This window comes from Geotrypetes seraphini, chromosome 3 (assembly GCF_902459505.1).
Source record: "Geotrypetes seraphini chromosome 3, aGeoSer1.1, whole genome shotgun sequence".
NCBI lineage: Eukaryota > Metazoa > Chordata > Amphibia > Gymnophiona > Dermophiidae > Geotrypetes > Geotrypetes seraphini.
The window spans coordinates 368,588,868-368,613,154 of NC_047086.1; the positions used below are offsets into that span (position 1 = coordinate 368,588,868).

Consider the following 24,287-nt stretch of genomic DNA (forward strand, 5'->3'; position numbering starts at 1 on the left):
CCTGACGCAGATAAGTAAAACATGGGTTCATGTCAGATGACTTGCTATGCAGTATTTGTACAACACTGCCAGGTAAGTATTTGCTCTGTGTTAGCATGTCTCTCAACATTTTAGGGCCTAATGCAAGATCAGATGTCCAGCAACTCAAAATTCCTTGGGCATACACTCTCAGAATTTGCTGCTGTCATTAACCAAGTTGTGGTTTCCGTTCATTATTAACCACCTGGGTAGATTCTTATGTGTGATAGAAATATGTTAGCTAGGTCAATGTAATTTTGGTTCTTTGAGTTCTTTGGTATCTTTAAATAAATTGAGAATGCAATTTCTCTTTTGTAGAACTACCATTGCGGTCAGGAAGTATAGATGTTGTTATTTCTGACATACCCTTTGGCAAAAAATTCAAAGCAGCAAAAAATACTAAACTGCTGTTACCAGATATCCTTCAGGAAATGGAAAGGTAAGGGAATGTTTCTAGAAATGGTATGGATTTGTGTCATCTCACAAATAAGATCAGATTTTTAGCGTGAATCCTATAAATGTGGAAAGCTGCATGTTACCAAGTTTATTGGCTACCTCAGATGCAGAGCTCTGTAGATTGCAGCTTCCAGTCCAGCTCAGACTGGTACTAACAGAAAATCACTAGTTCTGTATAAGATTAAGTAATGGTAGGGTTTTGGCCAGGTACTAGTGACCTGGATGGGCCACCGTAAGGATAGGCTACTGGGCTGGATGGACCAATGGTCTGATCCAGTAAGGCTATGATTCCAATCCATGTTGTTAAGATAGCCCTCATGAACTGGCATCCTTACTGGCATTCTCTGCAGGGGCCAAGGGTAGAATAAATATGGAAACTAAATATTAATAATAATAACAACAGTTTATATATCGCAGGACCATGAAGTTCTATGCGGTTTACAACGATTAAAAATGCTACAAATTGAGTAGAACTAACGAAGTTAAAAACTAGTGACTAACAGCTCTAAGGATCAGTTATTGTGGGAAAGATTGTACAAATCAGCTACCTAAGTACTTCAGGAACAGATGTTTTTAGGTGTCTCCTAAATTCCCCATAAGTATTAGTAAGCATAAGTAATTGTTACCCCGTAATGCTGCCTGAAATGAGAAAAGATGTTGATGATGTCTTTTAGATTTACAACCTCTAAACGGTGGAGAAACAAAATTCAAGTGTGAGCTTGTGCAATGACCTTGGCGCAGGGATATTTCTTCAGCAATAAAAGCTAAGGTTGCTTTGCATATCAGTGGAGGAGAGCTTCCACATCTCTATAACATCATAAAAAAGCATCTTTCACTTATTAACTATTGATTTATAGTATATATATCCTATATAATAAAACGCTAGCCGCGCATGCGCACTCCTATCTGTGTGTTCCGTATGTCTGTGGCCGCAGGAGTGCTTAACACCCCCACGCTCGCGGCAACAGAAAACACTCCTTTGCCAGCTCCCCACTCGGTAAGGTTTTTTCGCCGGTCTGACCCTCCCATCCCTTCCCGATGTCTGATGGCTCACTTAGTCCTTTGCCGCCCCCACCCCCCTTCCCTTCTCACAGTCCCGACTATGAACCTGGCGATTCCAGCAGCGTGTGCAGCAGTCTTCACACGCTGCTTTGGGCCCTTCTACTGCCCTGATTTGCTCTGCCGCATCTCTGATGATGTCATCAGGGACATGCCAGAGTAAATCAGGGCAGTAGAAGGACCCGAAGCAGCGTGTGAAGACTGCTGCACACGCTGCTGAAATTGCTAGGTTCGTAGTTGGGACCGCGGGAAGGGAAGGGAAGTGGGGGTGGTAAGGGACTAAGGGAGCCGGACATACCGCGGGAAGGGAAAGGGGGATAGAGGAAACGCTACTGCTGCTGCACAAGGAAGTGGTGTAGGGGGAGGGAAATGGAGGGGGAGTGAATGCTGCTTTGGCTGCTGCACAGGGAAGTGGTGGGAGAGAAATGCTGCTGCATAGGAGGCAGGGAGAGAGACAGATAGATAGAAAGACAGACAGACAGCGGGAGGAAGGGAGACAGAAAGAAAAGAAGAAAGACACAGGGGCAGGGAGATACACAGAAACACAGACAGACACAGGGGGCCAGGGGCAGAGACAGAAAGAAAGACAGCGGGAGGGAGAGAGAGACAGAAATAAAGACAGACAGACAGACATATATTCTAGCACCCGTTAATGTAATGGGCTAAAATACTAGTAGTAGAATAATGCTATTACTCATATGGTTAAAGCGACAGAGTGAATTCCCGTTACAGGCTTTATTTCACAAGGACCTTTTACCATACTGTGTCTAAGGAAATATCTTTTTCAAATAAGACCTTAAAGGCCTGATATTCCAATCTGTTCCTATAGAAAATGCATTTGGTACCTGAGGCCTTAAATGGTTTGATCAACAGGAATTATCATTAGGGTCCAATGATTTGTTGTTTTTAAGAGACGTTATGGTGTTGTCAAAGGATTACTTGGCCGTAGAAAAAATGAAGATTTCGTCTGCGAAGGAGAGCCATGATCCTGGGTTGAGGGTACATCATTTCCCAAAGTTCTCAAATATTTATTTTAAAAGTTTCTATGCTGTCTAATTCCTAGGCGGCTTACAAAATATCAACATATATACATGGAGGGGCATAATCAAAAGAATGTCTAAGTCCGATTTCATCTAAGTCACAAGTCGTCCAAAGAAAAAAACCAGCCTAGGACACATTTTCGAAAAATACATCCAAATTATTTTTCGTTTCAAATATCGTCTTAAGTATACGTCCTGCTGATCTGATGGACCAAGTCGCTAAATCGTCCATCTTTATACCACATTTTTGTCCAACTTTTCGTCCAAGTCAAAAATGCCTAGAACAAGCCCTGTTGGATGTGGGAGGGGTCTGCAAAGTGATGGACTGAACACCCAGACATGGCACCTAAATAGTGGGGTACCTTACAGGGCACTGCTGTGAACTTCACAAAAAGGGTGCCAGGTCTTCATCTCACTACAGCCCGCCCAAACCACTTCCAGAATCCCCTAGACCCACTTATCTACCACCCCAATAGTCCTTATGGCTGTAGGAGTCACTTATATGCTATTAAAAAAGGTTTTTGGGGTTGTATAGGGGAGTGCACATGTTTCACTATCAATTCAGTGATTACAGGGGCTTATGGGCATGGTTCCACCTCTCTATGGGTCCCTAACCCACCCCAAGACGGTTTAAAACTCCTCTGCAGCACGACTAGGCTTTCCTATGCCAGGTGATGATGTTCTGGAGGCACAATTTTCAAGTTGCGATTAATATTTTTATGGGGGTGGGGGGGTCGGTGATCACTGGGGTGGTGTGTAGGGGTCTGTATTATGTGTTTGCAGTGCTTATTTGGTCACTTTATGTGGGTTTTTGTGACGTAGACTATGTTTTAAATGGTCTAATTCACAAAATCCAAGTTCCGTCGATCTTGTGCTGTATAACTTTCGGTTATACATGCGGTACGACTAAGTCTAAGCCTGCCCACGTCCCGCCCAAATCCTGCCTTCGACACTCCTCCTGACACGCCCCGTTTAGTTATGGTCGTTCAGCGGCACTATGAAGGCCTAGGTCGTTTATAAATACGGTCCAAAACCTGGTTTGATTATCGGCACTTGGACGTTTTTGACTGATGATCGTTCAAGTGCCGACTTAGGCCGGTTTTTGGACGTTTTTCTCTTTCGATTATGAGCCACATAATAGCTAAAACAGCACAAGAATGGAACAAATCATCTAAAATTTAGATGCACAGTAATTCCTCAAACAAGACAAATCAGACCTTATAAAAAAAAGCATTGACAAGCAATTACGTTTTGAGGAGCTTCCTAAAAGTCCCTGTATCATCACATTTTCTCAACTGCCCTACCGGTGAGTTCCATAATGTCACCCTCGCACAACAGAAGGTCATTGCACAAGTTTCGACATATTTTGGATTAACTTTGGCCTTTTCAAAGCAGAATTTTCAGAACACAACAATCTTTTAGGCTGATAAGTAATTATCTTGCTCTTAAAATACTCTGGGATTGTACCATACCAAAATTGATGTCAAATAGATGTTATATAGTGCAGGTGATTTTATGAAACACCATTGCTGGGATTTCTTGTCATTTTTTCCAAACTTCTTATGTTCTATTTTTTAAGAATCGTGAGAACCGTTGTAGTACCACTCCTAATACTCCAAGTTCATTTAACTTGAGAAGTAGGAGCGAGTGCAGTAAATTCCAGTTGGATTGGTTTGTGGCTATAAAATACAGTATTCTTTAAAATGAAGTGCATAGTGCATTTCCTATTTTCAGTTCATTTTCTGAAGCACCTCAGTCTCGATAACCCATCATACTATTCCCTATGATAAGTTGTGTATTTGGATTCTAGGTTAATATTAACGTACATTATGAGTGAAGCTGCTCGTATGCTTGGCTTGATATACACTTCTCCCTCTGTATTTGTGATTTCTGCACTCGCAATTTCAATTATTCACGGTTTTTAGCTTGCTGGCTCCTCCATGAGTGCAGATAAAAATTTTGGCGCGTTTTTCCAAGCACTGATTCCCAGCGTGCACGGAGAAAATCGGTGATGCCCAGCACTTTCTTCACCATGTTTTGCCTCTCCTTCAGGACCAGACCAGGTCTCCCATCATGTTATTCGCAGTTTCACCATATTCACGATGGTTTTTAATAGAAAACCGCAAATAACATATGAAAAAATTATTCACGGTTTTTCTGTATTTGCAGGTCTGTTAATCCCCTATCACCACGAATACGGAGGGAGAAGTGTAGTTGTTTTCAGCAAAAATGTGTGTGGAAGATTCTAGCATGCTTTGTTTTGAATACCACCAAGAGAATAAAATGTAGCTGTAGATTAGTGTATTGCAAACTGTGTGCCGCCAGATGCCAGGGAGGAGGAGAGGTGCTAGCTCTGGCTGACTGCAGCAAGAGGCAAGAGGCATATCCTGTAGGTGCCTGTAGGCAGTCGGTCGTCACTGGCACCTCTCCTCTTCTCTGGCATCTCTCCTCCTCTCCGCGCCTTTTCTTTTTCAGCACCCCCGCACTCCCACTTGCGTCTCAGGGCCCCTTCTGGAGGGCCTCCGCACATGCGCGAATCTCGACGTGATGATGTCACATATGTGCGTGATGTCATCGCATCTGTGCACTTCCGGATGCCCCTGAGCCGCTGCCTCCCCCAATTTAGTGTGCCACCAACTTGCAGAGTTTTGCGCGACACCGCTGTAGATCACCAAGAAACTATCTCTGAAATTAATTTGTTTCTGCAATTCACAGAGTGCTTAATGTTGGAGGAACTCTAGTTTTGCTGCTCAGCCGAGATCTCTACAACCACATTAACCGACATGGCATTCGTATTCCTAGAAGGAACGAGAATTTGAGTGGTGGCAATGAAATAGGCAGACCTGAAATGAAGTCGGAATTATATCAAGAGAAAGTCAACCGAAGTCCAGCAACAGTGTTATCTATAAGGGAAGACATGACACAGGAAACGCTTGCCTGTAAAATGACTCACTCTGGATCTTTGATGCCGGTTGAATTCCATGGAGTTAGTTTGGGAGTAACTGATGCATTTATATACAAATGTAAAAAGATATCTTCTGCCGAACTTTAATAGTGTGAAAAATTTACATGTTATAGTGACTTTTACAGGACCTTGTTTACATTCACTTTTGAAGACATGAAATATAGAGGTGATTTTTATCTTCATCTTGGAGGCACTTTTCAAACCATATGCACTGGGCCAAAATTCACAGGTATTCTACCCATGGAGAAGATATGAATGTAGTTTTCCCTTTAAACTTGTATATACTTTATGTGTGGGTACTCTTTACATAGATTTGAAAATGCAACGTCATATTTTAATTTTCCACCCTTGACTTAAATGAACTTCTGGGAATGCTGCTTCTAAGTTTGGCTAAATAGATGTGCATCGTGAAGGGCAGTTTTCAAACGGCTAGTGTATGTATATACATTGCTTTCATAATTGTCTTCTGCAGTGGAGACAGAGTGACTGCATGGAGAAAACCTCCAGGATTGGCAATAGTAAAGTACACTTCTCCCTCAGTATTCACGGGAGTTAGGGGCAAAGCCAGCCCGCGAACGTTGAAAATTTGCGATAACTTTTTGACCGGCTCTGACCTACCCCTGCCTCCCTCCCGCCTTCCCCCCCGGCATCCCAGACCTTACCTGGTGGTCTAGCGGGCTTTCGGGACAGGATCAATCTTCCTACGCTCCTGCCCCGTGCAGATCACTCATAGGAAATGGCTGCCGTGAGTTCCCGTAGTCTCTCGAGACTACGACGGAATCTCACGGCAGCTATTTCCTATGAGTGATATGCACAGGGCAGGAGCGATCTTCCTATGCCTGGTAAGGTCCGGGATGATGGGGGGGGGAAGGCGGGAGGGAGGCAGGGAAGGTCCAGAATTCAGCTTTATTAAAAAAAAAAAAAAAATTGCGAATAACTGAATCCGCGGATACTGAAACCGTGGATTCGGAGGGAGAAATGTATAAAGATTTTAAAGCATTTCTCCTACCTTTCTTTGGACCATATTTTTAAAGAACAGCAAAAAAGGAACTAAAGTACATTTTACTTGGCAAAGAAAACACTTTTTTTTGTAATTTGGTTTTATTTGCTTTTTATAATTGGTATAGGTTATTGGCAAGCAGCTTATTTTGGTGCTATTTTATAAAGGCACAAAGGAGATTGTGGGGCTCATTTTCTTGGCTCTGTAAGGATGTCCATGCTTCTATTTTTTTGTTTTAACGCCAGAGAGGTGTCCTTCTCCCTGTTTTTTTGGCATTCATAATTTTGACATTTAAGCTTGTGAAATGGCTGTTCATTTTGGACATATCCCATTTCTTTTTAAAATCGAGCACGCTACTGGCGTTCCATTGCAGGTGATTAACGTCAGCAGCGTGCTCAATTTTAAAAAGAAATGGGATATGTATGTGGGATCTCTAGCCGGGTGAAGTCTGGGGGTGGGTCATTAGCGTGGGCAGACTTGATGGGCTACAGCCCTTTTCTGCCATCATATTCTATGTTTCTATGTTTTCATGTACTTTCGACAGGAAACCCCTATGTATTTCCTGTTCAAAAATGGCTGTGAGATGGACGGAGATTTTTTTTTTTTGTCGTTATGAGCAGAATGTCCCAATTCTGATTTGGATATCCTTTCGAAAATGCCCCTCCACGTGACTTTATAAAATACTAGTGCAAATCCAGCAGCCGTAGTGCCTAGACTGAAGGCGCCGACATTATGTCTGCTCAAGCGCAGGTATAAATGTTAGGGCATACCTTATGAAATACACGTGTAAGTCATGACTCTGCCCATTCTCCACCCTAACCCCTGCCCTATGCACACCTACTATAACAGAACAGTACAGGCCAGCTCGCATCGTGCTCACTTTTAGGTATGACTGAATTTTATGAGTAAAATTGCACTGAATAATAAATAACGAGCTTGCTAATGATGAATTGCCGAAAGGGGTGATCCGGGAAAATAATACTTAACAAATAGCAAGCCTCAAGACCAAGAAACGGGCTTCAAAATAAACCATTGTTCAAATCAGAAGCCCAACTCATATCACTGGCTTGCTTTTAACAACTGGGAAAAACAGAACAGTAAAAAAAACTCCACACCATTGTAGGAGAAAAAGACTGTTCTACACAAACCCAAATCGGAACCCCCTATACAAAACACCAGCAGTTCAACAAAATGCTATTATTTTCCCAGATTACCCCTTTCGGCAATTCATCATTAGCAAATTTGTTATTATTTAGTGCAATTTTGCTGTAAGTATTAAGTTTGCTCCCTTATATATTATTACGTAAATATGTGCCTAAAACAGCATTTTAGGAACTAAAATGGTTTATAAAATAACCCTATCAGTGTTTAAAGTGAAAAAAAAACCACTTTGGGCTGGATTCTGCAAACGGTATCGGCTGATGCCTCCAAAATCAGCACCAGTCACATATCAATCACGCACCGGCGCCAGTTGCAGAATCGCAGCTACGTGAAACAAAGGCACTGGAATGTAGGCCAGTGTTTCATGTGAATCGCAGCTATGGAGGAAATAAGGATGCTTAAGGTCATTTCCAGCATTAGCCACACTTTCTTTGACCTTAGGTGCCTCTGTAGCCGCGATTACTGCGCCGGTTCAGGAGGCGCCAGCAGGCGGCTGAATTTTTTTTCTTAATGGTGGCTTAATTACTTTCTAACGATGCGGTCAATTAAGTTATGCAGCGGTATAGTGCCTACCACCACCTAACTTCAGCCACCGTTTTTAGAATCCATAGGATAATTATTGAGATGGCTTGGGGAAATCCACTGCTTATTCCTAGGATAAGCAGCATAAAATCTGTATTGGTACTTGGGAATTAGGTTGGCCACTGTTGGAAACAGGATGCTGGGCTTGATGGACCTTCAGTCTGTCTCCGTATGGCAGCTCTTAAGTTCTTATGTGAAGCCATTATGACATCACTGATGAGGAAAAAGGGATTGAGGGGTATAGATAGGAGTAGAGGTAGGTAATAGGGATTGGATTAGAGGATTAGAGGCAGTTACAAATTAGTCAGGGACACTGTTCAGGCAATTAGACCTGATGGGCCGCCGCGAGAGCGGACCGCTGGGCAGGATGCACCTCTGGTCTGACTCAGCGGAGGCAACTTCTTATGTTCTTATGTTCTTAGACATTGGTGGAATGAGGCATTATGTCATTAAATATGGGACAGCAAGTTTTGAATATGGTTCAAAAGGGTAACGCTCATCTTCATCTACTATATGGATTGAAACCTCTCCTTACAACTTATGATTTCAGAACAGTAGTACAATCGCTGTTCTTGAGCAGATTAGACTATTGTAATTTGCTGCTTTGGGGATTAGCAAAGTAAAGCTGAGAGCTCTACAGGTTATGATAATATTAATAATAATAATAAACTTTATTCTTATATACCGCCCTACCATAAAGTTCTAGGCGGTTCACATCAAAGAAGAACTGTACAAATCAGTGAACATACAACAAAATTAATGTTACAAATTTGTCAAACAAGTAGGTCTTCAGAAGCTTCCTAAAGACAAAATATATTTGTGCCTGAGGAATCAAAACACTTAACCAAGAATTCATTTTTCCTAACTCTGTAGTCCGATTGATTAGTGGGGTAGCGAGAACATCTTATATTACCCCTGTATTAAAAAGGCTACACTGGTTACCGATCGAACAGAGGATTCATTTTAAAGTATTATCGCTGGTGCATCAAACTCTGCATCGAACGGTACCATATTGGTTCCAATGCCTTTGGGAGATGTATAGACCTGGTAAAGCCCTGCGAATTGTTGGTAGTATGAAACTAGTATGTCAATCATCTAAGAACATAAAATATGTGTCTACAGAAATGAAAATGTTTACGATTGCTGGGATGTCTTTATGGAATAATTTATCTGGTCAAATAAGATTATGTGTGGAACATTCCATTTTGTAAAAACTGCTTAAGACTAATCCCCTCTTCTACGAAACCGCGCTAGAAGTTTCTAGCACGGAGAGCCGCGCTGCTCCCGACGCTCATAGGAACTCAATGAGTGTCTGGAACAGCGCGGGCCATTCAGTGCAGCTCTCTGCTCTAAAAACCGCTAGTGCGGTTTCCTGCAGAAGAGGAGGAAAACTATTTGTTGATACTTATTTCTAAATACGGCTTGATAATTATTCCTGGGAAACTTTTGTTTTTCTTCAACTACAGCTGATGAGTATTTGATGACAGTATTGCTACAGGTATTTTCTTGTGTCGATAGCTATATGTGTGATGCTTTTGGATTGTTATGTTTTAGTGAATGTGTTTTTTATGCTTTTATGAATGTGAATTTGTAAACCGCTGAGATTTTTGGCGGTATAAAAAATGTTTAAATAAATGACATCACAATTTCAGCTCTGGAATGTTGATATTATTTGGGTTTCTGCCTGGTACTTGGGACATGGGTTGGCCACTGTTGGAAACTGGATATTGGATAGACAATGGCACAGGGATAAATTTTTCCCCGTCCCCGTAGGAACTCAATTTCGCCATCCCGTCCCCACGAGTTTTGTCACTGTCCCATTCCAGTAAGCTCAACCTTAATCACACAAGCCTGGAACACTTATGATTTTTAAGTGTTTGAGGCTTGTGCAGATGAGGATGGAGCTTGCAGGAATGGGGCGGGCACAGGAAAAGAACTCGTGGGGACGGGATGGGAAAACTAGTTCCTGCGGGGATGGGAAAATTGCTCCCCGTGTCATTCTCTAATACTGGGCTTGATGGACCTTCGGTCTGTCTCAATATGGCAATTCTTATGTTCTTATGTAGAATCAGCCCCTTTAAAGATATCATGTGTTGTAGTAATGAACAGGCTCTGTACCTGAAATAAAGGAGAAACCATTTTTCTATGTGTTTTGGAATTTGTCAAAACAACTTTTACAATAATGTACAGATCTTTCTGTGGTACCAGAAAGCAATTCTCAACCAAAGGTGGCAGTGGACTCTTCCCTTTCAAGACTACTTTTCTAGCCAAACTAAGGACACTGTTGACATCAAATTATATCCTTTCAGAATAGTATTCTCATATCATTCTCTTTTTTAATTGTATTTGTATTACGTGAGTTAGATTAAAATGAACAAACAATTGCTATCCACTTTGGGGTTTGTCAAGGGAGGTCAGTTTCATACAGTCATGCAAAATGAAGTCTGATACTCCCCAGTAGTGATCTTGAATCCCATCAGTTTCCAAATTTGCTTCTTTGAGGTCAAGTTTTGAACCAGATAATATCCTATCCTAGTTCCCACTCATACGCTGTCCTTGAAGATTAATTTCTCAGGACTCTTGAGAACCTTCAATTTCAGTAATAAGGTAGACGGGAGAGAAAATTCAATGAGACCAATAAAAGAATGAAGTGGAGTAGATATATTTTTTAATGCAGCTATGAAAGAAGATTCAGGTTAATTGCATATTTCCAAGTAGATATCCTTCAGAAGAGCATTAGTCTGCTGATGAGGTTTTAAAATTTTAGAATCTACTGTAGGAAATGAAATTTTTGTTGCAGCAGAGAAAGAATAAGAGAGACATCAGTTGTTAAAAGTTGCTAAGGGCACTTTGGGGCCCTTTTGCTAAAGTTTTGTAGGTTTTGCAATGACCTTGTTTGATGTAAAAATGAATGTGCAGTAACTGCAAAATCTCTGCTGTAAATGCAGGAATTATATTCACCTTCAGACCTACGTTTACTGCACAAAGTGGATGAATAGCGCTGCTTTACATTTTAAGCAGATAATATGGGAGCAATCACACTACCTGCCCCTATATGTAATGTGGGCCATCTGTAAATAAATATTGTAAATGCAGCCTCATATAAGAACATAAGAAGGATATATATATATATATATATATATATATATATATATATATATATATATATATATATTCTAATGTGGATAGTGTGACAGGAGTTCTTTCAGGAGTTCCTGATTGAAAGTTTTAGAGCAATTCTGCTACTTTCTGAAATTATTATGTCAAGCTGAGCTGGAAAATTTAATCTAAACTCTGCTTGACTGTTTTTGCAAAACAATTCACTTTATTAGTGTGTGTATGAAATAAGGTACCATCAAGATGAAGTGGCTTAAATACTTTTTGTAACCTTGAAGGTTCTTTGGAGAGAACTTCAGTCTAATTTGTGGCTTATAGTGACAGAGAACCTGACTAAAGTTTGTTGGGCTGATATTTATTTGGTATAAAGATGAGATGCTGAGAGGTTTTATTTATGTGATTTGCCTGAACTTTGTTGGATTGTTTGGTTTAGGGCTCTCTAAATTATCTGTTCTTTTTGGGTAGTTAACTAAATATAATAATCAAATATAAACTTGTTAGGGAATAAAGTTTTGCCTTATTGAGTTTATTTTAGTTAGGTTAGTAGGTTGCCTTCGTACTCTATTGAAGTGGATTTTATTATAAATGGTGTTAATTTCCTGGTAACTGTTTAGAACTGTTGGGAAACAACATTAATTAACTGGTTATAACATGTGTTTATTAAATACTGAGTATAGTAAACTTTAATTGGTTTTAAACAATTATAGTGCCATAAAATCTTTGCACTTTTAGACCCTGTCTGATTATTAAAATTAAAGCTTTTTCTGTTACATCCCTTCCAGATTCCATACGCTAGGTGTTCAATCCCAACCCACAGTCCTGGGTGTTGCAGAAATCCTCATATTTTCTGCAACACATGCTCCACCCTTTAGCCTGAGAATTAGTAAACAATCCTAGTTTCAATTTCTGCAAGCAGTCTGTGCAGAAGTTTTTTTGCAGTTGCTCTGCTTCTGTTTCTTATTTTTTTTTGCTTAAAGTTCATTTTGGTGGCTTCAGTGCCTTGAGACCCCTCCCCGGTGGTCCCCTGTCAGAGAAAAGGATGCAGTCCTGTGGTGCCGGACTACATCTTTACAAACTCTGGTGGATCTGTGGAGCCAGCCTGCTGTGTGCCACCTTCTTCAAGTACCCAGGGTCACTTCCCATGGGAGTCTGCTGGCTGGTGACTTTGACCCAGGTTTCTAGCACAGGCTCCGTGCGTCTATACAGAAACCCACCTGGGTTTCAAGGCGCTGGCTGCCTTTCCCGCCCCCGACCGTGTGGCACAGGATCCATGGGGGCGGAGGTTGTAGTTGGTCTCCAGCCGGCTGGAAGTCCGAAGATCTTCAATTCTGTGCATTTGGAGCTGTTTCTGAGGCAGAAAGTCCTTTTTTCTCCACTCAGCTGCTTTAAAAATGCTGACAGGCAAAGGCACTACAGAGACTGTGAGTACCTCCATTATTTCCTATGGAAACTTTGGGGGTGGCTTCTGGATCAATTTAAACTTCATTTTTTGCAGTTTCTATGGATAGGGTTCTGGTCCCCCCCCCCCCCTCCCCAGACCCCAAATTGCTATTTTTTATTTTTTGTTTATTTATGCTGTTTTGGGCATGAAATCATGACGGCAGCCATCTTGGATTTTAAAATTGATCTTTTTTTTCTAACTTCTATTTCTGCCTCAAAAACCCTTCAATTTGGACTCCCTAGCCCCTAATCTATTGGATGTGGACATCGATGGTGCCAGATCAGCGATTTTGTACTGGGAGCTGACCTGGGTCCATGCCTTCAGAAGAAAATCTCGCCCAGGGGTCGTTCTGGAGTATGGAACAGTACGCCTGTGTTCTGAGTCTGGGGACTCTTTTGACGAGACACATGTACCTCAACAGAGCCCTGCCCTGGTTTTGGAGTGGGCCTTTTCACTGGATTTTAGTTGGCTCCTCTGAACGGCATATCCTCAGACTCCACTCGTTTGATGCAGCTGACGGATGCATTGGGGCCTTTTTGATCTATGACATCTGTGGAGAAGCTTCCTGTTCGGCAGCTCTGATGTCTGGCCATGCCAGACCTCAATTGCAGTAGTTGCCATGCAGATTTTATGATTCTTCTGTCTCCTACCACTGTATTTAATTTGGGAAAAAAAGTTTGGAATTGAAACTCTGCTCTGGGATTAGAGGCTATGCCAGACTCCTCAGAGGTTGGACAATTCCTGCCTACCAGACTTCAATCCTTTTCTTTTTTTAAATAATTTATATTCCGCATATACTACAATTCTATGCAGATTACAAATTATTGAGGTACTCAAGCATTATTCCCTAACTGTCCTGGTGGGCTCCCACTCTATCTAATGTATCCGGGGCAATGGGGATTGTGACTTGCCCAGGGTCACAAGGAGCAGTGCAGGATTCGAACCCACAACCTCAGGGTGCTGAGGCTGTAGCTCTAACCACCATACCACACACTCCCACAAATTCCACAGAATCCATAAAAAATAAAAGTTCACCATGCTTTCTCTCTCTTGGGGATCGTCGTGGGACATGCACCACATCTTGCAGCAACATCTCTTCTACAGGCCATGGGCCCCCAGCTAATACCACATGTTCCTGAAAAACGCTCAGCTCTACCAGATATCCTTGAATGACAGTTCTTCCAGCAAAGGCCAGCATCATGGTGATTAATCTTTAGACCCAGCTTAAAATTAATCATTCTGCCTCTCTAGCAATATTTGTCTTGTGACACATTTTCTTTTGTTCAAAGACCCCTGAATTTGTAACTACCCCTTCTGCCTGAATTTATAAATAAATCTCTGTCAAAAATAAATTTCCAGTTTGTCGCCACATGCTCTAAGGCCCTCTTCTATCAAACTGTGATAGCAGTTTTTAGTGCGGGGAGCCTCGCTAAATGGCCCGCACTGCTCCAGACAGCACCCTCTTACTAGATGGATGTTGGTGGCTTCTTAGATAAGTCCTTGCAGATGGCAGTTTAAATTTATTGGACAAATGTGATTTCTTGCTTTCTCAAGGCTCATCAATTAGTGATTTTGCACTTAGTGTGCTTTTTGAAATTCAGGAACAATGTGATTTTGCACCTGACACTTTGGGCACTTTATTGTTATTATCTTCAACCTTTGCACATTTGAATTTACATTTATTTGAATTTTTAACACATTAATTGGTTTTTTAAGCTAGTGGATGGCTTTAACTGATATTTATGGGTAACCTTCCATGCACTCTTGGGTGCTTTATGCCTGATATGCCCTGGTGAACTTTTGACTTTCTGCCAACAAGTTCCCATGAACTGATAGCCATCCCTAGCTTTTTATTAAATCTCTAGAGATTCCTGGTGTATCTAACCAATATTAATCAAGAAGTGCAAACTTTGAAAGCCCGCAGGTTTAGGATAGTTCCCAGAATTGAGAGCAGGTCTTTTCCTTCCAGTTTACATGTTGTGACCCCTCTCATGTAGAGTAGGCTTTTTCTTATTTTGGGAATGGTTGCATACCTCATTAAAATCACATAATAACCTCATAAACAAATTGAGAACTCTCTTCGTAACATAACATAAAAATTTCTTAATTGCTTCTACCAACAGTGTTTCTTACGATGCAAGCCCCTTACAAGCAGGTTAGTTTTCTTTGTAGAAATACTATGGAGCTCTAGCTCATCACATCATCTTGGAGTAGAATACACTACCTTCCTTTTGACACATGAAGTAGGCAAGAACTAACATGACATAATTATACTTCAGATTTCTCAGTTGCTTTTCGGCTTCAAACTTTTGCCATTTTCAGGACCTCAGCAGAACTGCTTTAGCTGAGACGTAGAATAATTAACCTTGCTTTCCTGCCAGAGTAAGTCATTTTACCTTATCTCTGACATAATAGATTCTTGCAATTATCTGTCTTGGGAGAGCACTAAGTGGATGCAGTTTAAGGTAGACTTTTGTGTTCTTTCAATCATAAACAGCTAGAATTTCTTGATCAGCAAAATGTTATCAATGTCTTTGCCCTCAGCCTTCAAGCATTCCAAGAATTCTGATGGTGTTTCTTCTTGCTATTTTTCCAGATCATCTCTTCTAGAAATTTGTCTCCACTTTATTAACATTTGATTGCTTTGCACTTGGTTTTAACCTTACCTTCTAGCATGCTGTTTAATCATTTCAGCTTCATCCATCCTTCTCTTCCTTTTTAATGTAAATGTCAACAAAAAATATCCATCAAATTTGCCATCAAATTTTTTTGTCACACATCTTTATTGCTTGTGCAAAGTAGAAAAAATTTAGAAAGTAGAAAAAAGTTAGAAAAAATACTGTTAAAATAGAAACAAAATGAAATGTTGTAAAATGATAAAATACAAACAAATCAGACATTAAATACAAATAAAAAACTAAACAGGCCTAAGAGGAATGGGAAAGAAAAATTATAAAAAGGAAAAGGAAAATTCTAAGAAAGGACTGTCATGGTGGCCACTGTTTCTGAAGCAACAAAACAGAAAACAAGACCTTGCCTTGGAATGTATTACAGGAAGAGAAAAGGCAAGTAAAATGTATTGAGTCATATCCTCTTGGTGGGCATTGAGAGCTCTTTAAATTGGTTATTCAATAACACTGGTGTTTGAACTTTTACTGACCTACTTTTTGAAAGACCATTTATCTAGCTCTACTCCTTTGGACAAATTTCTATGACATAAGGGGAATTTAAATCTGGAATCCAAGCTTCAACCAATAAAACTAAGCCTACTTGAGTCAACTATTAAATCCCTAATAATAAAGGGCTTATTACACACACATCTTATATTAACATATAAACATTCAATCGCAGTATAGTCAACATCATCCAGAGACTGCTGATTTAATGCCAAATGTTTCAGGCATCTTGAAGTTCTCTGGCTATCATCGACCCAACTCTGATTACTCACCCAAATCAACCAGTGGAAATTTTATTGAATATATAAAGTCACTATAAGGTTGTTTGTTTCATCAGTTAGAGTACACAAACTAAGGTCCCAACTAGGATCCCAGTTTCGGCAATGTAAACCAACATTCTCAGAAGACTTACAAACAACTAAAAATAAAGAATAGATGTTGATAAGAAAAACATATAAACAATGAATGCATTAAAATAAGTGATTATGCTATATAAAATATAAAACAACATATATTAAAACCATTTGTACAAATAAAACTCAAAACACATACAATAAAGCCATCTATGCACAGTACAATGTAGAAAATATAAAGGTATATAAACCAGCATAATAGAAAAAAGGCCAATAGAGGAAACAAACCAATATGAACAAGGGTGCAACAGCACAAAACGGATAACTGGCTGTATTATTAGAGCTTTATCACATAGGTGAGTGATTTGTAAGAGGAGGAGATAATTCACCAACATTGAAAGAGTAACATGTTTTAGACTAATGCCATTGGGTTAAACTGATTATGTGAGATGAAAAATGAAACCAGAAATGGTGAATTCTAAATGCATGGGCTAACAGAAAATTACATGCCTATTAGCCCAAAATTCATAAGTGTCTTGAAGACCCTCCAGGATAGCCCATTATGTCATCTAGAGGTTCTCTTTTAGAACCATTGTCCTTTTTTTTTAGACCTTTTTTAAAGAAAGGAAGTCGTAAAAGCACGCTCTTATATTAGAGATTCTATAGATTAAAATACTATCTGTACAAAGACGCATTTGAGTCATAGATAGGATATTTTATCTAATATTAATCCCAGGCTCAAATACCTAATTTTAACCAGACCTTATTTATAGGTCACAACCTCTCCTATCCTCTTTATAGGCTTAGCCATATTTTCAACAAAAAAAAATTCTTCATTACCCCCCTGATGTTGTTTTTCCCTTAAATGTATTTTTACTTTCCTTAAAGATTGTAGTTCATCCCTCTTCCCTTTTGTATCGCTAATTACTTATGTACATACATTGTATGCTTAATTGTACAAATTGTTTTATTTTGTCTCCCAATTTTAAATTGTAATACACATAGAAATATTTGATATTGCGTGTACAACAAACTTCTAAAAAACTTGGAACTTGACGATATTCTAACAATTGATTTTCCATTCATTTTAGTAGTCACTTTTGATGTCAGTTCATTGTACACATCTATCCCTCAAGATGATTCTCTATCTATTATTGAAGCTCAAGCAAAGATCTCATGACATACCAATGGAATTTTTGATGTTTTTAGCCCACCTAGCAATGAAAGAGAATTTTATCATGTATAATAGAGTATTGTACAATCAAAAATCGGGAGTAACAATGGGAGCTACTTTAGCTCCCTCAGTGGCCAATCTCTATATGGCATCTTTTGAGGAGATTTGGATTTATCATTCTCCCTTTGTGAATTGTATTTTCAGATGGTTTTGTTTCATTGATAACGTTTTGATTTTGTGGAAAGGAGAGGAGGAAGATCTGATAAAAAATGTATTTGGTTAAATTCTTGTGATGATTCTATTAAGTTTACCATGAATCATTCGAAGGAAACAATCAATTTTTGGATTTGAATGTTATTCAAAAAGAAGTATAATATAAGAGAATTGGCTAGCTCACCTGATCCTTGGGGAGAAAGGGTCTAAAGAGATGGGGTAAATCTGCAAGTTGCTAAATCAATAATGGACTTCAATATGAACATCAGTATGAGCCCTTCGTGCACAAACGAACAATGGACCTGTGGCTCGGGCTATATCTCAAAGGTGACCAGCACCAGACCTTTAGCCTAATTGAGAATTGCCTCACACATCATGTAGTCCATAGATGTCTGAAAATATAAACTATAATGTACAATCTCCCAAAACTGAATAGACCCTTTCTCACCAAGGAAAAGGGGAGTAATTTTAGGGCAACACATACAATTAGCCCTGAATGCACACCTTGTGAAAGAAACAACCATAAATATAATAAATACAATAAATATAATAAACACTATAGATATAAATGTAAAAATATAGTACCCAAAATCAGTGTGTGGAATGCAAATAATTAATACATACAAATAAATACTCATACAAAATGCTTCATAAAATGCGAAATGTGTGACCAAAGTGTAACCTAAAGTGCAAATGCAGCCTAAAGCACCATAATGAAAAATATCTAATCCCTTATCACAAAAATATAAATAAAAGTATATAAATAGAATACAAAACACATATCAAAATACATGTTAAAAAGAATAGAGTGCAAATGCCTATAGTACCATGATGAAAAAAAAAAAATATATATATATATAAATATGTATAGTCAGTGAATATCACAAGTATAAGTGAGAAGAATACACAATTAGAATAAAGTGCAAATGCAGTCTGTAACACTAAGAAAACCCTTAGTGCATATGAAAAAACCATATAAATATAAAGTGCCTATGCAAATGCTACCACATATAATATAAAAGCAGTTTATCACTGACTGTGGATAATGAACACCATGCACACACACTCGCCTGCGTAGAACAGGGAATAATGAATAATAAATGCTAAACTAGCTGCTGCTAGACATTCCCCGTTTATAATATGAAAACAGGTTATAACTAACTGTGAGTTGTAAACGCAGTAAACACCCACTCACTCACACTAAACCAATGATAACAAAGAGTAAATGCTTAACTAACTAATACTGGACATTCACCCCTATGCCACACTAATACACAGATACACTCACTCATACACCGGCTTAAATATAAAACCCCAACCAGACAATAATAACTCTGTTTAAGAAATCTCTCATAAATATCACCACTCAATATCACCACTCATCACCAGTGGTGATATTTATGAGAGATTTCTTAAACAGAGTTATTATTGTCTGGTTGGGGTTTTATATTTAAGCCGGTGTATGAGTGAGTGTATCTGTGTATTAGTGTGGCATAGGGGTGAATGTCCAGTATTAGTTAGTTAAGCATTTACTCTTTGTTATCATTGGTTTAGTGTGAGTGAGTGGGTGTTTACTGCGTTTACAACTCACAGTTAGTTATAACCTGTTTTCATATTATAAACGGGGAATGTCTAGCAGCAGCTAGTTTAGCATTTATTATTCATTATTCCCTGTTCTACGCAGGCGAGTGTGTGTGCATGGTGTTCATTATCCACAGTCAGTGATAAACTGCTTTTATATTATATGTGGTAGCATTTGCATAGGCACTTTATATTTATATGGTTTTTTCATATGCACTAAGGGTTTTCTTAGTGTTACAGACTGCATTTGCACTTTATTCTAATTGTGTATTCTTCTCACTTATACTTGTGATATTCACTGACTATACATATTTATATATATATATATTTTTTTTTTTTCATCATGGTACTATAGGCATTTGCACTCTATTCTTTTTAACATGTATTTTGATATGTGTTTTGTATTCTATTTATATACTTTTATTTATATTTTTGTGATAAGGGATTAGATATTTTTCATTATGGTGCTTTAGGCTGCATTTGCACTTTAGGTTACACTTTGGTCACACATTTCGCATTTTATGAAGCATTTTGTATGAGTATTTATTTGTATGTATTAATTATTTGCATTCCACACACTGATTTTGGGTACTATATTTTTACATTTATATCTATAGTGTTTATTATATTTATTGTATTTATTATATTTATGGTTGTTTCTTTCACAAGGTGTGCATTCAGGGCTAATTGTATGTGTTGCCCTAAAATTACTCCCCTTTTCCTTGGTGAGAAAGGGTCTATTCAGTTTTGGGAGATTGTACATTATAGTTTATATTTTCAGACATCTATGGACTACATGATGTGTGAGGCAATTCTCAATTAGGCTAAAGGTCTGGTGCTGGTCACCTTTGAGATATAGCCCGAGCCACAGGTCCATTGTTCGTTTGTGCACGAAGGGCTCATACTGATGTTCATATTGATGTCCATTATTGATTTAGCAACTTGCAGATTTACCCCATCTCTTTAGACCCTTTCTCCCCAAGGATCAGGTGAGCTAGCCAATTCTCTTATATTATATTTCATTAAGCCTTTGGATTCTATTGGCTACGATCCAATCTGGGTTTTTACTAGTGCTGTTTATTCAAAAAGAAGAACATTTTGAAACCAATGTTTTTATCACACCCACTAAAAGAAACACCTTTTTAAATTACCGAAGTTGTCATCCAGTAAACCTTCAAAATAATCTATCATTCTCTCAGTTCTTAAGACTGAGAAGGAATTGTTCAACTTTTAAGTAAATTTAAATCGTAAGACAAATAATTGTCAAGAAAATTAGAACCCTGTGATTATCCTGAATCAGTGACTAGGCGGACATTCAAACATGTGAATATTCGAATAGGGAATTGCTGTTAAATGTCAAATCTCAAAGGCAACAAATGGACACAGGTTTACAAACGTGTGTCCTGAGATATTCAGCTCATGGCAATGCAGTGGCAAAATTTTTAAGAAAAGAAGTGGACTATAGTGCAAGTCAATCCAGTTTTCAATGACTCCTCTTTACATATTGCCTTTTCAAGAGAAAGAAATGTAAAACATATCTTGAGTCCAGCAATGATTAGTGCAAAATCTAAGAAAAGTGTGAACATTTTACCCTTAGATCATTATAAATGTAAATCGTGTAGTATTTGCAATATCACCTTAGAGATAAAAGATTTTACCAATCCGGTAGACGGTAATACATCTGAGATCAAACATTTTTTGTATTGCAAATCAGATCACATTGTGTATGTCAATGCTTGTACCTGTCAAAAATGGTACAGGGGAATGTCCACCAGACCATTTAAAATTAGAATACTAGAGCACAAATCTAACCTGAAGAAGAAAAAGTTGAATGCACCACCAATGGAACATTGCACAGAATTCAGTCATTCATTTGAAGAACTTATATGTTTTGTATTGATAAGGAGATACAACAAAGCACACTGGATTTTCAAATTAAATACTGTAAAACCCATAGGCTTAAATAGTTCCATTGAGTTGATTGCTTTTCTTTAAATACATTTTCCAATAAATCTGAGTGTCAAATTGCTAAGATGCATCAGCGCTTTAATTTCAAAATGTCATTAGTAGTGATGTCATTTGAGGATAGCGTTAAAAGGTACGCTCGAAGTCTGTCTTGATTCAGCACCATCTTTGAATTCAACTGACATAGCAGAAAAGCTGCTCTCAGTAAATACATCTTGGCTAAATATTTCGAACAACTTTCAGTTTGTTATAAGCATGTTTTAAGGTGTAGATTTTTAATCATGCTTTTTTTTATTTGTTTGTAGCATTCAAAGACCCCTGAAGAAGCTGAAACATTTTGGCAAAACGGGCCCCATCGGGCTGATTAAGATAAGTGCGGGTGTCAAAATTCACTCTTAAGTTATGAAAAATATTATCTTAAAATCACCTTAAGTTTAATGTTTGCACATAATCACAAAACATTATTCATAGCAGAGATTTTTTTTGATCTATGAAAGAGAGCTTGACCTGCTGATAGGCTAATCGTCGATGATACTAATCAGTGCAGGTATTTGAGACCTTTTTCCTCTCAGTATTGAAATAGCAATGAATGTTGTGGTTTGAAACCTATTTGTTGTTTTTATTGTAGAATTATTGAGGTTTCTGCCCATTATTGATTATTTAGTACTACAGTTGTTCTCATGGCCAGCTTCGAAAGGAAATACACACAGATTTTCCCTTTGAAATGTGTATAACATGCCTATAGATTTTACACCTAGGTGGCTGTTTTGAAAAGCATCCTAGAGTATAGAAAACCACTTTATCATATCCATACATATATTCATATCCAAATGGAGGATTTCTTCAAAATGGATGGCTCCTCTTTACAGCAACATGATAAGAAACTCTGTGTGTACTTTCTCATACAAGAAGCATGCAACGTGAAGGTTAAAAACCTGGTAAATAAAATTAGATAGCGCCTAATTACAAGAGCAAGTTCTTGTACAGTTTAATGATTGTACTCAATCTGTAAGATTGATGTTTTGACTAATTTACATTTAGACAGGAAGATGCAATTATGTTATGAGAGATAATGTTTTGCAATGCTGATGAGTTGAAAGATTATTCGATAAAGGAGTTTGGTTGCCAGGCTAGTCCACTTCAAAAGTAATAAATGGAAATAAAGCATAGGAAAAGAAGGTGAAATCTTGTCTTGCCCCCAAAATTTTTTACTTTATCAAATATACCATAGACCAGGGGTGTCCAACCTTTTGGCTTCACTGGGCCGCATTGGCCGAAAAAAAAGTTTCTGGGGCCGCACAAACTTTCAAACGCTGCAGCAAGACACAGGAGGGAGCCGGCAAGATGGTAAACACCTGGGGGCAGCAGAGGAAAACACTGCATCGCCCTCGACCGGGGCCACACAAAATACTTCACGGGGCCACATGTGGCCCTCAGGGAACAGGTTGGACACCCCTGCCCTAGACCAAACGCTAAATAAGGGAAAAGGCCTCAGAAACAGCGGAGTGTACACACAACACACCAGGACTGTGAGTGAGAGCTAGAACTGAATCTTGGCTCCCCCCACGCTTTGCTCATCAGCCAGTAAAACCCTTGTACTATGTGTAAATTCACCTAGACCAGGGGTAGGCAATTCTGGTCCTCGAGAGACAGAGCCAGGTCAGGTTTTCAGGATATCCACAATGATGGATTTGCATGTATTAGTTTATTAGGATTAAGTTTCAAGTTTATTAGGATTTTATATACCGCCTATCAAGGTTATCTAAGCGGTTTTACAATCAGGTACTCAAGCATTTTCCCTCTCTGTCCCGGTGGGCTCACAATCTAGCTAATGTACCTGGGGCTGACTCCTTGAGATGCAAATCTATCTCATGCATATTTATTGTGGATATCCTGAAAACCTGACCTGGCTCTGGCTCTTGAGGACCGGAATTGCCTACCCCTGACCTAGACCAGTGATCTCAAACTCGCAGCCCACCAGGTACTATTTTGAGGTCCTTGGTATGTTTATCATAATCACAAAAGTAAAATAAAACAGTTTCTTGATCCTATGTCTCTTAGCTATAAATTACAATATTATTATTAAGAGTTAGCCAAAAGGAAAGATTTATAAACTATAAAGAGTTTTACCTCATGTAAAATTGTCATTTCTATAATAAGACGTTAACTATTTTTTTCTGAGGCCCTCCAAGTACCTACAAATGTAAAATGTGGCCCTGCAAAGGGTTTGAGTTTGAGACCACTGAGCTAGACTGATACAAGGCAAAAGGATGAACTTATCTTTGTATTCTTGTATTGCTATTCTCAGTGCAGTCCGTTGGTGCTTCAGTCACAGAGCGAGAGCAGAACGCTAAAACTAAATCTGAATGTTCGAGTGTTTCCACTGTAATGAAAAAGCCGACGACGGCCAACGTTTCACGATAAGATTATTATTTCTTCAGCGCTCTGAATGGATAGGAAAGTAACTTGTCCTGCATTCAGTTCCATAAATTCGTGAATGACTAAGAGAAACTCTCGGCCGCCATCCCAGAGGTGACTATGGCAACAGCCTGCTCCAGTCTCTTACTAGTCTGTGTAGCAGAAGTGGGTCGGCTAAGACACAATCCTCCCACCTGCACACAGTAACGCTGTTGTCCATCTTGGTTCCTTTTTTGGAACATGCGCTCCCCCCCCCCCTTTCCCCGTGAGGAAAAACTTCACTAGCTCGCAATACCTTAGAGGGAACACTGGTAGGGACAGTTGGCCCTTTTGTCAGCTGGGAGCAGAGGTAAGTAGCAAGAATCTGAAAATCTACACGTTCTCAGTTACATTACAAATCCGACTTAAGAACAGCTTGAAAAATGTAACTCGTTCTTAACCCGGGGACTGCCTGTATAGGAATAATCAAGCCATTGTGACATCACTGAAGAAGTTGGCTCTTAGGCATTAGTGGAATGAGGCCTTATGACATCACAATATGAGCTCTGGAATGTTGCTACTTAAGAAC

The 24,287-nt window shown here is 39.0% G+C and overlaps 1 protein-coding gene across 3 annotated transcripts in view; it reads left to right on the plus strand.

Annotated features, from left to right (window-relative positions):
* The window catches only part of THUMPD2 (THUMP domain containing 2), a 67,392-nt gene extending 45,284 nt beyond the window's left edge, over nt 1–22,108 (plus strand). For 2 of the 3 annotated variants that reach the window (XM_033939653.1, XM_033939654.1), the window contains 2 exons: nt 337–457; nt 5,289–6,227. In XM_033939653.1, coding sequence (XP_033795544.1) covers nt 337–457; nt 5,289–5,625 — 458 coding nt within the window. In that variant the 3' untranslated portion in view covers nt 5,626–6,227. Of the gene's footprint in view, nt 1–336; nt 458–5,288; nt 6,228–21,606 lie in introns of those variants that run through there. The other variant, XM_033939655.1, reaches the window with a different exon arrangement.
* The last annotated feature ends 2,179 nt before the right edge of the window (nt 22,109–24,287 follow it).